The sequence below is a fragment of the Trichoderma atroviride genome, chromosome 1, assembly GCF_020647795.1.
Source record: "Trichoderma atroviride chromosome 1, complete sequence".
Lineage (NCBI taxonomy): Eukaryota > Fungi > Ascomycota > Sordariomycetes > Hypocreales > Hypocreaceae > Trichoderma > Trichoderma atroviride.
The window spans coordinates 4735422-4750464 of NC_089400.1; the positions used below are offsets into that span (position 1 = coordinate 4735422).

The window sequence follows — 15043 nt, forward strand, 5'->3', positions numbered from 1 at the left end:
CACTCCCCGCATGAGTGCGGACTAATCAGTTGCATTTTTATCAACCTCTTCAAGCTCTTTCAGCAGCTGTACTGCCACGTGACCCACTGAAGCACGCCTCCTCTGCCTGTCACTAGCTTAGCTCTTCATCATCACAGTCTTCAGTCACAGTCACTTCTTTGCTCCCTGAGCGTTAGTGCCTTTGATTGTTGTGTTTGCTCTTTGTTGTGTTTGTTCTCTTCATTGTGCTTTCGCTCGTGGCCCTCTTTACACCGTGATCCCTCACATGTGCGATGTTCTCTCCTTTGAAGAGAGCAACGTCCACGTCTTGAACCACGGTCTGTACTGCCTCGCGGTAGGCCTCACTTCAAAGATCCGAAAGAGCAACGACAACCTCATTGCCGCGCTCAAGAGTAAGTGCCACCTCAGCAGTAGAAGCAGAGATAGGGACAGCGGCACCTGGGCCAGAGGCAGAGGCAGAAGCAGAAGCAGAAGGAGAGCCATTCCGAGTCCCTCCCCGCAAGGATCACAACGAGGTTCGTGCTCTCCCCTCCTCGATCACCGATAAATTTTGCTCGACTTGCCCTGGTTCTTTTTGTCCCCTTCTCCGAAATCAAAACCATTCCACCACTCGCCTTCTTGCTCGTTCCCTACCGCAGGCACTCCCGAAATTATGACGTCAAGCGAGAGAGTCGGATCAGGCTCGCCAAATGATGTCTTCTCCAACATGTCGCCAGAGGCTCGCAGCGACGCTTACAACAAAATGCTTGTCGCCTCGGGTCCGATTTTCGTCTTCCAGGAATCAACAAGCCGACCGGTAGAATTCTTTTCGCCTGGCAAACCAACTCAATTGCCTGCGCTGGCGTTGACTAAATGTCGAGATTACAACGAACAAGAAACCAACGCAGTTTTCTACGGCTCGAATCACTTCCACCTTGTCGACACCACGGCGCGACGCGAAACTTCGATCCTACAAGCCTTTCTAGGCTCAATTACGTCAACCAATGCGCATCTGCTGTCCCATTTATCCCTCAGCTTCCCTGCACTTGAGGCGGTACAAGAACGATCCGAAGCGTCAGGACTCCGGCAAGATGGGATGCGCAGCTTAAAGCTTCTCTAAGATAACTGCTCCAATCTCAGGACTTTGGAGTTATCTGTACATCACGGCAACGCCTTTGGTCTCGTCGAAGAAGCTCCTAGCAATTCGCAATCCCTTAACGAGGCTTTGTCACAGGTTGACACGCAGTTAAAGATCATCTCCTCTTTAGAGAGAATTGTCATCAGATATTACCATGACCGACCCCCCCCCCCCCCCCCCTTCCGGGTAATGCAGTTGATGCAGGGTCTTGGGTGGACAGTCTTGATGGGCGACAAGGAGTTATCATGACATTGAGGAAAGTATGTGTGCATCGCTCCTCTGCCACACCTCACTACTACAAGGAGATGAAGGCCTTGGCTTCACTTGGGCTGAGTTGAAATGGTCTACTCCACCCAACTCATACATCGAAAGAGCGTCAACGTATTTTTATCGTTGGGAACAAAAGAGGGGGTACTAGACGATCCAATTATGTTACCCATGTGGACTGCGCAGACACCACGGTTCCATAAACGTTGGCTGTCTTGCTGTCTTCAAGAGTGCCGGCACGGCACATTACTCGTCATCCACATGACCGATTTTCTCGAAACCAAAACCTGCAGGAAGGTTGATGGGCGATGTCACGTCTGAAAGGTGATTGGCGAGAACGATAAGATGGACAAAAAGTGAAGAGCCTGTTTCGCACTGCTGGGATCTTCTTTCGGCGTATTGGTGGGCTATCAATAACAATAGGCCTAGGATAGTACAATTTGTTGGTCAAGAATCATAATCCACGTCTGGTCAACGAACTATCCGAAAACAGCTCTAAAATTTCAGACATTTGAGCGGCCCATGCCGATGGACTGAGTCTAAAGCAGCCACGCTTCGTCTCCTAGTGACGCGTGCCAGCCCTTGGTCCAGGATGGTAACCTCAAAATATTGTGTGAACAAAAATCGAGAGACCATTCTGGGGTATGGGGTTGGCCACTTGGGAATGAAAAAGGGTACGTGCTTGATTGTGCTTTGTAACTAACTGTATATAAGAGACATGTTAATACCGCGTTTAGTATCTAGATTATTATCATCCATGGTTACATGAATGTTAACATATATTCAGATGCTACTTATGCCAATGGATGTCACATAGGTATCTTGCTGTCAAAACGTTTTAATATCAAAACCATCAAAATGTACGCAAAGCGCAAATAAGTCGTTTCTCACTTTATTCGAGGTCCAAGTCTAATGTCTGGCAGAGGAATTTCTTCGCAGCTTTCCAAACGCATCATAGCCTCGGTATAAACACGGCCCGTTGTTTTGCACAAACACGCCATCCTATCCGTGGTATCGCAAGTGTTACCATAGCACAACCTTGCCACGCTGTCCTCACATTTTACTTGATATATTCTTCTGGCGAAATCTTGCCACGTTGACATTACACAAGAGCACCGTGTTCTGCTTGTTCAAACTTTAAATGGATACGACACACTCTCATAGCACAAAAGTCAAAAGTGCCATGCTATCCGTAGACACACATGCTACACTCTTCCTGTACAACGAATCACGCTATCCTCGCAGAAGCAAACGATAAACAGAAGAGAAGGCATGTTTACTACTTGTGCTGACCAAGGGCCAACCATGTTGTATAAAGCTTGGGCCTGGAGCTTCAATTCATACATCCTACAATCAAGCTTGAAAGCCCCTCTTCTGATAACCGGTTTTACTTGGCTTATTTCATCGGGTCATTCTCTCCCCCCCCCGACAATTCCCCCTCATAACAGAAGAAAAGAAATAAATCATGTCTACCAACAGATTGATTGAAAACATCTCACAGTTGCGCGAGGTTGAGATTGATGTGTTACACGCCATGGAGGGCGAGGTCAGCAGCGCCAGTATTCCATACGAGACAGTCTATCGCGAGTTTCAATCTGGTTGTTGGCAAACCGCCTTGTTATATACGCCAGAGGGAGGGAATGAGGATGGCACTGTGCGCGATGGCGCTGCAATCCCGACAGAATTGGTCCGTAAACTCCCGGCGATATACCAATTTCTTGAAGATTTAGGTCTGGATTATTTTACTGTGAGGATCGCGCGGAATAGTCCTGATTCCTGGCTGTGGGAGCATCGAGACTACAATGAGCTTGCCGCTCAAAAGTCCAGATTACGGCTGCATGTGCCTCTGGTATCCAGTCCAAGTGCTTTGGTCCATTTTGACGAATCTGCGATATGTATGGCATCCGGATGGATTTGGAAACTAAACCCTACCGTCAGCCACGCGATATCCAACACTGGCTTGGAGCCACGTACGCATCTGATTCTTGATTGCTACGTCAACCAACGCCTACGAGAAATGCTACATCATGAGATTCTGCAACAAGACTGCGTTCAACAGCTGCCTCACCTAACGCCAGAGGAACGCAAAGCGCTTATTAACCAAGCGGGAATTTTGCTCACTCAAAACGGCATGAGAGAGGCTGAGGAGTACCTCCTCAAGACATTTCACAAGTTCAATCTCGGTGGGGAAACCAGTTACGATCTTGTCATTGACTTTTATAAAGGGATTGGCTTTCGAAGTCGTGAAAATTATTGGATCTCTGTGCAGTTCTCTCACATTCATCGTCGTGCCAAGGTCGATGTTCATGAGACTATGGAGAGCCTACAGAGTACCGTCTTCTCAAACCTGCATAACTTGAGCAGCTTGCCGCAGTTTGAAATTCTCCAGAGCATTTCGCAAACTTGTCGCCACTGCTCGGGTCTTGAACAACTTTTTGTGCGTGGATCTTTGGCGCGTGGAGATTTCGATTTGAACTCGGATGTCGATTTGCTCTGTGTGGTCGCAGCGCCGGAATACATCAATTTTATCGAAAAGGTGGATTCTGACATCAAAGCGCACCATGGAGCATTGATGGAAAGATGGGTTGATACCATTGTCAAGGATTTCGGCGGCATCGGCTTCGTCTACCTACTGCAAACTGAAAAGGGGCCATTTCAACTAGATCTCTACGTTTCCTGTTCAGGGCACCCATCTTTCGCACGTTTGGCAACTGTTCCGCACAAGGTGCAAATATTTCGTCAAACCCCTGATGAGAGCCAAACCAAAGCGCATCTCAATGTATTGCTCTATCGACTACACAGCAAGGAAATTAAATGCTACATCTCTGCTTTGCATGGCCTCGGGCCCTCAGTCAGCCGGCTTTTGACAGAATTGGGTATTCTGGGTTTCATGATTGCAAAATGTCTCGGGCGTGGCGATATCTTTGTGGCTCTTAGCGAATATCACATGTGGCAAAGGTGCTTTATCAAGCTCGCGCGCTCCAAATTCGATAAACCGCATCTAGAGTACGGCTTCTATCATTTGAAGCGGCTCATGGCCAAGCCCAGCGAGAGTGGCCATCTATATGAGGCTTTGCAAGCAATGTGTGACCATCCACTAACGATACAGAACTTTAGAGAGGTGCATCGCTTCGCCATGCGATTTGCGCTACAACAGTTCCCTAATGAGTATAACCAACTCAAAGGGATGATCCAATCCATCACGCAATGCATCGAGGGCCGTAGGATTGGATCTCTTGCATCCCATCTCAGTCCTTGGCCCAATGACGCTTTGCATCTGCTCAAGCCTAGCTAAAGCAGTGTTTTGCGGAGTTGTTTGACAAAACCTATGCTGGTAATTAAGAGTGACAAATTTGCAGAGCAAGCCAGATGGATCATGGCTATATGACTTTTATTTTTTACATCCAGCCTTTCTAATATTTCGTGTCACGTTTTCTCTTGTTCGATAGGCATCTCTTTATTGAATAGTTGAAATTGTAGGCAGTGCATTTACACTTGCTGAATCTAGCTAGTAGGATTAATAATTGAGATTTTTTTTGGGAATTTTTTTAAAACAAAGAATCAAGGTAAACATCTATGATAATAATCTCTAAAGCGATTAAAATGGCGATTGATACCATGGACCCGAAATAATCTAAAACTTGGCGGCAACCTCAGCCAGGTGCTCGCATATTTTTTCTGCAGCTTCGGATGCCGTTATATTGGTTATATCCAACTTGAGCTCATATGGCCCTCCAAATGTGTAAATATCTTCCTTTCGCCTAATTGTTTCTAAAATCGCCGCATCTCTGAGTTTGGTGTTCCCGCGGCCCCTCTCTTCACTCAATAATCTTGTCAAATTTTCCGCCATCTCACAATGAAGGATGATGGGAATAAATAACGCTCCTCGTATATTAGCAGCATTTTGATAATCTTGGGCGCCTGTACTGCCAATCGGGTCTGAGGATCGGGAATCGGTGAAAATCCATGTGGATCGAGCTGCTGCTTCAGATGTGGCAATGGTATTCAGGATGTGACGTCGAAAGCTCGTTCGTATATCGTGATAGTGTGGCGAGTCGCGATCAACCAACGGGGCAATGGGATCGATAAACAAATGGTTGTGGTAAACTTTGGAATTGGGTACAAGTTTCTCCAATTCCTTGGCAATAGTCAGCTTGCCAATGCCTGGATATCCGTTGATGTAAATATATGGTGGCATGAGAGCAAAGACTGCAGCTCTTTTCCGACTAGAAGCATATAATGATGTTGGGTGATGGGAATTTGGAAAATGATGGGCACTGATTGTTACATCGGCAGCTTGCCTTTATATACGTACGTCATGTAGGTAGTGAGTGACTCACCACCATTTAGGAGCACAAACGATGTCCGATAAGGTTTTGAAACAACTCCATCGGAAAGCTTAACACAACGCCAGCTATCAATGTTAGTAACAGGGTATTAAAAAACAATAAGAAAAGAAAAGAGGGAAAGATGTAGAGAATATTATGATTATTACAGGTACTATATTGAGAAATTACTAATATAGTACCCTGTTCTTGGTACCTAGTTGCAAGTATCCTATAGCACGTGTCCTGCGGTTTCTCCCCCAGGTGTCTCTCCGTGCTCTGCAAATGACGCTCTGTTCTAGGACAAAACTACATTCCCGAGGCCTAGTGACAAACTTGAAGCCTGCCGAATGTTGGAAAAGGGGTTAAGAAGGCACTGAGGGGCATGCAAGGGTCGAACAAAACGGGAGAATCGTCCCCGTTCAACGCATTATTCGGCTGTTGTTTGCAGACACCACACCATGGTTGCACACGGGCCACACTCAAGATGACACACATTGTTTGTTCCCTATGAAACGTGTGGCACTCATCCCGGTGCCATAATGTGTTGCTCCGTGTTGTCATTGCGAGAGATGGCTAGGGACCGATGTGTCGCTTGGTGGCCGATATGCCGTCCCCCTTCCGGCGCGACGCTTTTTTCATCAGAGTCCCAGATGGACTGCTCAGAAGCGGGATATCCGTCCATACCTCGAAGCCACATGGATATGTTCTGGGTGACGGATTCCGAGCAGTCTGTATCGAGATCCAGATGGCCGTCGGGAATGGTTATATCGTCGTCCCCCATCTCTGCCGGTTGTCGTGGCAAATCAATGGGCGTCCTTGTCAAATGTCCATGACGAGCCCGCGTACCTCACCTCAGCCCATGGTTAGCTGGACAATCAAAATATAATTGCATCAGCGCCATGCCAGCCAGGTTGCAATCAACCAGTGGTGGGCCGCAGACGCGCAGACAACTAGTTGGCCTTTGCACTTTTTTATGCGTTGGATCGGGCCGAGGATTCGTTTGTGCATCGGGATCCAAGCGTTTAATCTCGCTTCCAGCGACTGAAAATCGTTTATAGCTTACGTTTCAAGCCTTTTTACACAGAGTCAAGTTCCATAAGCAGGAGGCGCTATAGAGCGCTCCAAGAATGAGCCATGGTTAATCTTAACTTGAATAGAAGTGAGGTGTAAAAGTAAAAGCTAAAATGCAAAACGTAATAACGTATTCTAGGTTGTTGGTCAATTCTATTTAATTAAAGCGGGGTAAGATTTTAAACTATATAATTCTAATAAAAGTAAAATTATAAATGGATATATAATTATTATTTTATACATATGTTATTTTATCTAGCTTATGTATTATTTTACTCTGATATATATATATATATATATATTATATTATTGTTTCCTTCCCTTTGTTTCCGCCCGTCTTCCATCTTCCTCTCGAAGCATCGAAGAATTCGTTTCCTTACCCGTCTCATGATGGAAGCACAATACTTGCAACTCGACAAAAGCCCTTCACAGGGCCGTGCACCCTTTAACGCTCTAGGCTTTCTCAAATACGCGTGCTGTCGCGCTGGTCCAAGAATAATAGGAAGCCCACGGTCCTCCGCTTTGATGAAATACCGATTACAACGCCGAATCTCGACTTGGCGTGAGATTCAAAGCATCACTCGCCAACCTGGTATATCCATCGGCATCATTTACAACGGAGATGAGATCCTCAAACACAACATGGGGGTCATGGATATCGCCACCAAAAGGGAACCAGATAGTGATACTTTGTACTGCATCGCCTCTTTATCAAAAGCATTCATGGCCGAGTCGATAGAGCTTCTCATCAGCGACGGCCACATTACGTGGGATACTACTATCCAATCCGTGATCCCCGAGTTCAAGCATCACGAAGATGCTCAACAGTTCTCGAAAATGACGTTGCGCGACATCTGTTCCCACCGTACCGGCCTGATCGGCTTGGACGAAATTACCCAAGGAATGAATGGGAGAATCCTCATCCCTAAAAAGGATGTGGTCAAAGTCTGCAGCGCAATGCCTATCAAGCATGCGTTCCGGACCAAGTTTCATTACAACAATGGCATGTACGAACTTGCGGGTTGCGTCGTCGGGCGTCTTTCACGCTCTCCTACCTGGGGCCATTTTCAGAACGATCGAATATTCACTCCACTGCAAATGACTAGGACCACGGCGTTTAGAAGAACATAGCGAAATCCTATATGATACTAGAAAATGGCGAGCCACAATATATTCCACCGACAGAGTTGTCCGCCGACTCTATGAATGGCGGCTCGGGTGGCATAAGGAGCTCTGTGAATGATCTTTTGAAGTGGTGCTCGTATCAATTGAATAAATCGATCGAGAAGCTTGGGGGAGCAAACGTGGATGGAGCACACAACTCGGTCTTTGACAGAGCCATTATTGCCGATTCCCAATCTCCTCCGGACGGTGACTACTGCACAGGCTGGTGCTATCATCAAACACCAGCCAAGCTTGGACTGATATCGCCAAACAGGACCCTAGAGTCTCCGCTGGTGGGCTTGAAATCTTCATCTCTTGTCATTTACAGTCATCAAGGCGATGTCCCAGGATATACCTGCAACCTCTATATCATTCCCAACACCCAGGCAGCCGTTGTAGTCCTGTCTAATGGGACTGGACTAGGGGATGCTACCGATTGGATTGCACAGGACATTGTTCAAACCATTTTTAAACTCAAGCCAAAGGTAGACATGATACAAGCTGCTCGGAAGGCTGCAACAAAGTATCGCGATTACTACCATAAGAATTTCGAACAGCCGCTGAAAAGACACAAGCAGATAGACCTAAAGCCTGTGCCCCTGGACGAGTTCGTTGGTACTTATGTAATGAAGAACTTGGACATTGTCACACTCCAGATGACGACTACGACTGAAAAGCCAGAGAGCCTGCAAATGATAGTCAATGACCAGGCCGACCAGGTTTGGAAGATGGAGTATTATGCAGACGATACATTTTGCCACTTGCCAGATACCTACAATGAATATCTTGCAAAGGGAATTAATAGAACGAAGTGGAACACATTTCTCATTACTTTTAATCGAGATGAGAAAGGAAAGGTAAATAACTGCTTGTGGAAATTAGATGGGATAAATGTGATTTTCAATCGAGTTTGAATAGGATTCAATTGGTTATATGACGAGGTGCAATATTATAATATACAATATTTATTACAAATTCACCCCATCGAGCCGCGATCCAGTCATCAGCTTAGTTATCCAAAATGAGAGACTGGCTGACCCGACGGCTCGGCGAAGCTGCAAACCAGTGGATAGTTCTCGAGGAGTTCGGTTAGAGGACCGACAACACTCTCAGGCTAAATTGATGCATATGATTTGCGGTCCCGGTATACTAAAAAATACGCGCTCCAATCGCCGGTAGCAACTAGCTGCTCGTAATTTGGCTAATGATGTTCCCCGTTGTATGTCCCGTTGTCGATGTCATTGCGTTGCTATGGGGCAACTCGACATTTAACCGTCATAATAAGTCACGATCAGCTCAATAGTAAGACTGTTGATACAATTCTACTCTCTTTCTTTTGCAGATGCAAATAGAATTTTTAAGCATCCATTGCTTACTCCGTATACTTGTATACCACTATAAAAAATAAAAGCGCAGTGATCTATTCTCCGCCAGCTTGCTGAGGCAATGCTCATTCCTGGAGAAGCATTGCGAGAAAGCTCCCATTATCATGGCTGGTCTTCATGCCTGTCTACATGGCAGGTATAGCCTAGCGTTTGCTGTTATTCTGGTAATCGAATCCATTCTTGGTCATGCCCATGTGGTTCGAAATGCAGTGGAATACAGTGGTCGGCAACGCACAAGCATCGATCATGGATGGCGATTCATGCGGTTTCCCACCAACCCCGATGGGCTGCTCTATGATCAGCGGCCGGACACGGCCAATGTGACTGACCCGGTCATACTGAAGCCATGGGTACTGCCGTCTGGAAACCAGTTTATCAAGGATCCTGCCAACCGTCACCAGCGTCCTAATGGTAACGCCGGAGGCAGTGTTCCCTTTGTGCAAGAGACATTTGACGATAGTGCCTGGTCTCAAGTTGACCTGCCTCATGATTGGGCTATTTCTGGTCCGTTCTATACGGAGGATGACCCCCTGGTTCCTGGAAACATGGGAAGGCTCCCGGTATTTGGGGTTGGCTGGTATCGCAAGAAACTATCAATATCTCAGAACGATATGGGCAAGACTTTCTACCTGGACATTGACGGAGCACAGTCCTACGCCATTGTCTGGCTCAATGGGCAGATTGTTGGTGGCTGGCCCTATGGATATGCCTCATTCCGTCTAGATCTCACGCCGTATGTAAAGGCTGGGGAGAACCAGCTCGCTATTCGACTTGACAATCCGAACGAATCATCGCGATGGTATCCAGGTGGAGGCATTTATAGAAATGTATGGCTCACAACCCTCGAATCCACACACGTGGCGCAATATGGCACTTTCATTACATCTCGAGATGTGTCAACGCAATCAGCGACCCTCGACTTGACATTGGAGGTGAAGAATACCGGCAAGGAAAGTAGCCATGTAGAGGTTATTACCAAAGTTTACCAAGTCAGTGCAAAGACCAGCAGCTTGGAAGAAAAGGTAGCCGAGTTTCCTACTTCAAAAATACGAGTTGACTCCGGTGGAATAGAGTCGATCAATGTAACCACTTCCATTAGTCGGCCGCAGCTTTGGGGACCACCTCCCACGCAGACGCCCAACTTGTATGTTGCTGTCACGCAACTCGTCACCAACGGGCAAGTCGTCGATACATATGAGACTCGTTTCGGCATCCGGACATTCGAGTATAGCGGCGACAAGGGGCTTTTGGTCAATGGAGAGCATGTCCCTGTGCAGGGGACCGACCAGCATCATGATCTTGGAGCTTTGGGAGCCGCCTACAACCATCGCGCCGCTCAGCGCCATCTTGAGATGCTGCAGAGCGTCGGTTCAAACGCAATCCGCATGTCGCATAACCCGCCTGCGCCAGACCTCCTGGACCTGTCTGACGAAATGGGATTCCTGGTCTTGGATGAGATTTTCGATTGCTGGGAGCTTGGCAAAGTCACCAACGACTTTCATCTCATCTTCCCCGACTGGCATGAGGCAGATCTGCGGTCCTTTATCCGGCGTGATCGCAACCACCCATCTGTCTTCAGTTGGAGCTTTGGCAATGAAGTCGGTGAACAGCAAACAGGCCAGAGCGGCACAGACCTGGCTCAGGCACTCGTCGATATTGTGCACCAGGAGGACTCGACGCGCCTAGCCACGACAGCCATGAACTCGGCCAAGCCCAACCAGCCATTTGCCGCGATACCAGACATCATCAGCCTCAACTACCAAGGGGAGGGCATCCGCGATACTGCCGACTACTCTCAGTTGGCAGGCATTGCGACGCCTCCTTTATTCCCAGCGTTTCATGGAAACTTTTCTTCCAAAATGCTGCAGCACAGTGAGAGCGCATCTGCCTTTAGCTCGCGAGGCGTGTTCATCTTTCCAGTCCTAGAACAAGGTGACAGTGCTCCGGTGAATGACTCGTCTGGCGGGAACTCGACGATTTTCCAGGTCAGTGCCTATGAGCTGTACAGCGCCGATTTTGGATCATCTGCAGACAAGGCCTTTAGATCCCTCGATGAGAATCCGTATGTCGCGGGAGAGTTTGTATGGACCGGCTGGGACTATCTCGGCGAGCCCACGCCATACAACGTCCGCAGCTCCTACTCGGGCATGATAGACTTGGCAGGATTTCCGAAAGAGCGCTTCCATCTCTATCAGTCGCGCTGGAAGCCGGACCTGGCCATGGCCCATATTCTCCCTCACTGGAACTGGCCAGACCGCGTGGGCAAAGTGACTCCTGTTCACGTCTTCTCCTCTGGCGACGAGGCCGAGCTTTTCGTCAATGGAAGATCCCAAGGGCGCCAGAAGAAGGAGGAGCTCACGTACCGTTTCCGATGGGATCATGTCACTTACCAGCCCGGCGAGGTGCATGTAGTTGCTTACAAGAATGGCCGGCAGTGGGCAAGAGATACGGTGCGAACGACTGGAGAGCCGGCAGCGCTGCGCTTGCAAGCTGATCGCTCTGTAATCAGTGCCGACGGCGTCGATTTGGCATTCATCAGCGCCCAAGTCGTTGACAGCAGAGGAGATGTAGTTCCTCAGGCGACCAACAGCATCCAATTCAGCGTCAGCGGAGCCGGACAGCTTGTTGCTACTGATAATGGCGACGCCTCTGACTATACGTCGTTCCCGTCAGCAGAACGACGGGCATTCAGTGGACGAGCCCTGGCTATTGTAAAGGGGAAGACTAACAAAAAGGGCGAGGCGGTTGTCAAGGCCACTGCCAAGGGGTTGAAGTCTGATGAAGTGATAGTCCGTACTGGATAGATGGTAGGCCTAGATGTGAAAAGCCAATACTTCTGTAAGGCCTGAGGAAACCTAGTAACAGTCTTTGTTGTTAGCTGGACAAAGCATATGGATTTGATGTAGAAAGATGCATTGGGTTTCTACCGATCTGGACTGGCACCCTTTCTGCTAGATAGTATAGACAGAAATCTGTTTCTTTTGTCAAGAGGCTACATACACATCTAATATACACGTTTCAATCCTCTGGTCCCTGCTAATACTTGCTTACATCAATGGGGTACCTCGTCAACCTCACAGCTCTTTATAGAGGACCCTCATCCATCACCCGTTAAATAAAACTGCACACCGACTTCTTCGAAATCTTCTGCACCAAAGCATCCCTATCGCGAAACCTCTGCGGAAACTTGGCCAAGTCGGCCGCCTTCATCAGCCCCCGCGCCTTGGACGCCTCCCCCAAGCTCTCCGTCTTTGACAATTTGCCGCCGCCGCCCGCCGCGCCGACAATGAGCCCCAACATGGCAAATGGCGCAGACGTCGGGTCCTTGATGATGTCGGCAATGGTGACGGCCGCGTTGCCGGCCTCGCTGACGAGCAGCGCGATGCGGGCCAGTGCCGCCGCGCTGCCCACCAGGGGGGCCCAGTGCTTCGCCGACAAAGGGGAGGGCCATGAAAACAAAGGTGAGGATCTTGAATATCAGCTCGCGCTTCTTCTCTTGCATGACCCGCTCGCCGATATCCTTGATGTCCTTCATGCTGTCAATGGACTCGGCCAGCTGCAGCACCGGCATGGCAAAGGCGACGACTGCCTCGAGCTCCGGGACCTGGACGGTGGCGTCTTTGAAGATGTCAATGGCCACCTCGGCAAGGGTCGACAAGAGCGTCTCCTGCAGCGTCGTGATGTTCGTCCAGGCGTTTTCAAGCATCTCCTTTGGGTTTGCCACCACGATGTCGTCGTCCGAGGCCTTGACCGGCACGTGGAGCCGGCGCCGGTAGATGCGGCGGCAGACGGGCATATTCCCGTTGCCGTAGGGCCGCCGAGGCATGTCCTCGGCCTGGGCGGCGCAGTCGTAGTCCTTGCCCCTGTCGCCCCAGGCGATCCAGTCCTTGTCGATGCCCAGAGTCGCGGCCACGTCGTCGTAGAAGCCGTCCTCGTCCGTCAGCTCGTACTCGACGCTGAACGTCTCTTCCAGCTCCCAGAAGTGCGGCACGCCTGTGCAGGGGTCGGTGCCGCTGCTGCTACCGGCCTCCCAGTGGCAGGTGAAGAACTGGTTGCCGGGCCCGTCGCCAAAGCGCATGTAGTCGTCCAGCTTGGGGTCGACGAGCTCCTTGACCCATTCCTCGTAGTACTTGAACTTGTCATCGTAGCCGTGCGAGTTCGTGTCGAAGAGGGACAGGCTCTCGAGCAGCATGTTGTAGAGCGTGTCTAGGGTGAAGTAACTGAGGCAGCGGTCGTCGAAGCTGTCGATGGCGTCGGCGACGCCCTCAAGCGTTCCGGGATTGTCCCCGTCGAGGCAGCCATAGCCGGCGCCGTCGCCATCGTCTTCCTCGGTGTCGTCGTCGTCGTAGAGGGGCTGTCCGCTGGTATCAGCATCTCCGCCCGTGTCCTCGGTTGCAAAGGTCTCGAGGTCAATGGCCCAGTCTGAGGAGCCGGCAAAGTTGAGCGTCTGGATCCATTTGATGCGCTCCGCCTTGAGGTCTCCGTCCATGTAAGCGACCCAGTCGACTGCCCCGTTGTTTCCATATTCGAGGATATTGGAGGCGGAACTTCCATCTATATAGGTTTTAACAATAGAGTAGTTACCATGGTTTTTGATGATCTCGGTAATCTCGGCGTTTGAGATGTATCCGGCCGTGCTGGTGCAGCGTCCCTTGTACGCCCTCGAGTCCTGCTTTCCGCCAAGGAACGTGCACATTGGATCTTCGCAGTTTTGATTTGCCATGCGGAAACTTCGGCCGTAGCTTGTCACGCCAACGGCAATCTTGGTGGACTTGACGCCAGCCTTGGTAAGCATGGCGAGGGCGTTGTACGTCTCCGTCTTATTGACGTGGGAGCGGAGGCAGTTGCCGCCTTCACAGCTGGGAATGGCCCATTTGTTGTCCACATCTATCACTTGCTGTTAGACATTGAGTTGATGCTCAGTAAGATCAAACATACCCCATTGGCCGTGCAAGTCATATGTCATGTAGATGAAATAGTCGACGTATTTGGCCATGTCCTTGACGGGGTATGCCTGCAAGTACCAGAACGATGCGGGGATGGCAATTGAAATGCTCCTGTCTTTTGGGAGCCTGGACTTGAGAAGAGACAGAAAACCAAGATAGTTGTCTCCCTCACTAGCACTGCCGGGAGGAACGTCTGGGATATCAGGTGCCTGTCGAAGCCAGCGTCAGCATGTTACCGTCACCAAGTAGTTGGAGACATCGACTTACACCTGGGTATTCCCAATCAAAATCAAAGCCATCAATGTTTTCCTAATAACAAAAAAAAAATAGTCAGCCCCTAGCAGGTCCCACAAGAGCGTGTATAGAATCATGACACACACACCTTCTTCATAAAGTTGACGAGATTATTCACAAAAGTCCCCCTGTACGCCGACGTAGTCGCCTGGCGAAACCTCTGAAAAGTATCAGATCCCGTCGAAAAGTCCCATCCTCCAAAAGAGAGAATCCTCTTGTATTCGCCCTCCTTGAATGCACTGAACTCGTCTTGGTAGTCAGAGATGTCGACGTCAAACTCCTTCGTGACCGTCGCAAAGGCAAAGTGCACGTGTGTAAAGTTGTTTTTGGGGATGCTCTTGGGATGCATCGCCAAGCAGTCGCGGTCGTAGCTGAAGGCCTCGTAGTAGCCGATCCTCTTGAACGAGTCTGGGGCTTCGTCGTTGTTCACGACGTCTGAGCCGCAGTGGGAGATGCAGCCATTTGTAAAGG

The 15043-nt window shown here is 49.3% G+C and overlaps 8 protein-coding genes across 8 annotated transcripts; 5 read left to right on the forward strand and 3 right to left on the reverse strand.

The window, feature by feature from the left end:
* Window positions 1-265: 265 nt before the first annotated feature.
* Window positions 266-1099, forward strand: TrAtP1_001704 (uncharacterized protein; the record flags this gene model as incomplete). The annotated part of the gene is made up of 2 exons (XM_066111110.1): window positions 266-392; window positions 681-1099. 2 exons carry the CDS (start codon window positions 266-268, stop codon window positions 1097-1099), a joined length of 546 nt encoding a protein of 181 aa, XP_065967183.1.
* Window positions 1100-2761: 1662 nt separating this feature from the next.
* Window positions 2762-4679, forward strand: TrAtP1_001705 (uncharacterized protein; the record flags this gene model as incomplete). Its single annotated transcript, XM_014085866.2, has 1 exon — window positions 2762-4679. The coding sequence occupies exon 1, from the start codon at window positions 2850-2852 to the stop codon at window positions 4677-4679; it is 1830 nt and encodes a 609-aa protein (XP_013941341.2). The 5' UTR covers window positions 2762-2849.
* Window positions 4680-5018: 339 nt separating this feature from the next.
* Window positions 5019-5582, reverse strand: TrAtP1_001706 (uncharacterized protein; the record flags this gene model as incomplete). The annotated part of the gene is made up of 1 exon (XM_066111111.1): window positions 5019-5582. The coding sequence occupies one exon, from the start codon at window positions 5580-5582 to the stop codon at window positions 5019-5021; it is 564 nt and encodes a 187-aa protein (XP_065967184.1).
* A 653-nt stretch (window positions 5583-6235) lies between these two features.
* TrAtP1_001707 (uncharacterized protein) lies at window positions 6236-6493 on the reverse strand (the record flags this gene model as incomplete). The annotated part of the gene is made up of 1 exon (XM_066111112.1): window positions 6236-6493. One exon carries the CDS (start codon window positions 6491-6493, stop codon window positions 6236-6238), a length of 258 nt encoding a protein of 85 aa, XP_065967185.1.
* An 815-nt stretch (window positions 6494-7308) lies between these two features.
* Window positions 7309-7914, forward strand: TrAtP1_001708 (uncharacterized protein; the record flags this gene model as incomplete). The annotated part of the gene is made up of 1 exon (XM_066111113.1): window positions 7309-7914. The coding sequence occupies one exon, from the start codon at window positions 7309-7311 to the stop codon at window positions 7912-7914; it is 606 nt and encodes a 201-aa protein (XP_065967186.1).
* Window positions 7915-7985: 71 nt separating this feature from the next.
* On the forward strand, window positions 7986-8861 carry TrAtP1_001709 (uncharacterized protein; the record flags this gene model as incomplete). Its single annotated transcript, XM_014085086.2, has 1 exon — window positions 7986-8861. The coding sequence occupies one exon, from the start codon at window positions 7986-7988 to the stop codon at window positions 8859-8861; it is 876 nt and encodes a 291-aa protein (XP_013940561.2).
* Window positions 8862-9436: 575 nt separating this feature from the next.
* TrAtP1_001710 (uncharacterized protein) lies at window positions 9437-12136 on the forward strand (the record flags this gene model as incomplete). The annotated part of the gene is made up of 1 exon (XM_014085246.2): window positions 9437-12136. The coding sequence occupies one exon, from the start codon at window positions 9437-9439 to the stop codon at window positions 12134-12136; it is 2700 nt and encodes an 899-aa protein (XP_013940721.2).
* A 359-nt stretch (window positions 12137-12495) lies between these two features.
* Window positions 12496-14921, reverse strand: TrAtP1_001711 (uncharacterized protein; the record flags this gene model as incomplete). Its single annotated transcript, XM_066111114.1, has 4 exons — window positions 12496-14219; window positions 14271-14487; window positions 14546-14587; window positions 14661-14921. The coding sequence occupies 4 exons, from the start codon at window positions 14919-14921 to the stop codon at window positions 12496-12498; spliced, it is 2244 nt and encodes a 747-aa protein (XP_065967187.1).
* Window positions 14922-15043: the final 122 nt, after the last annotated feature.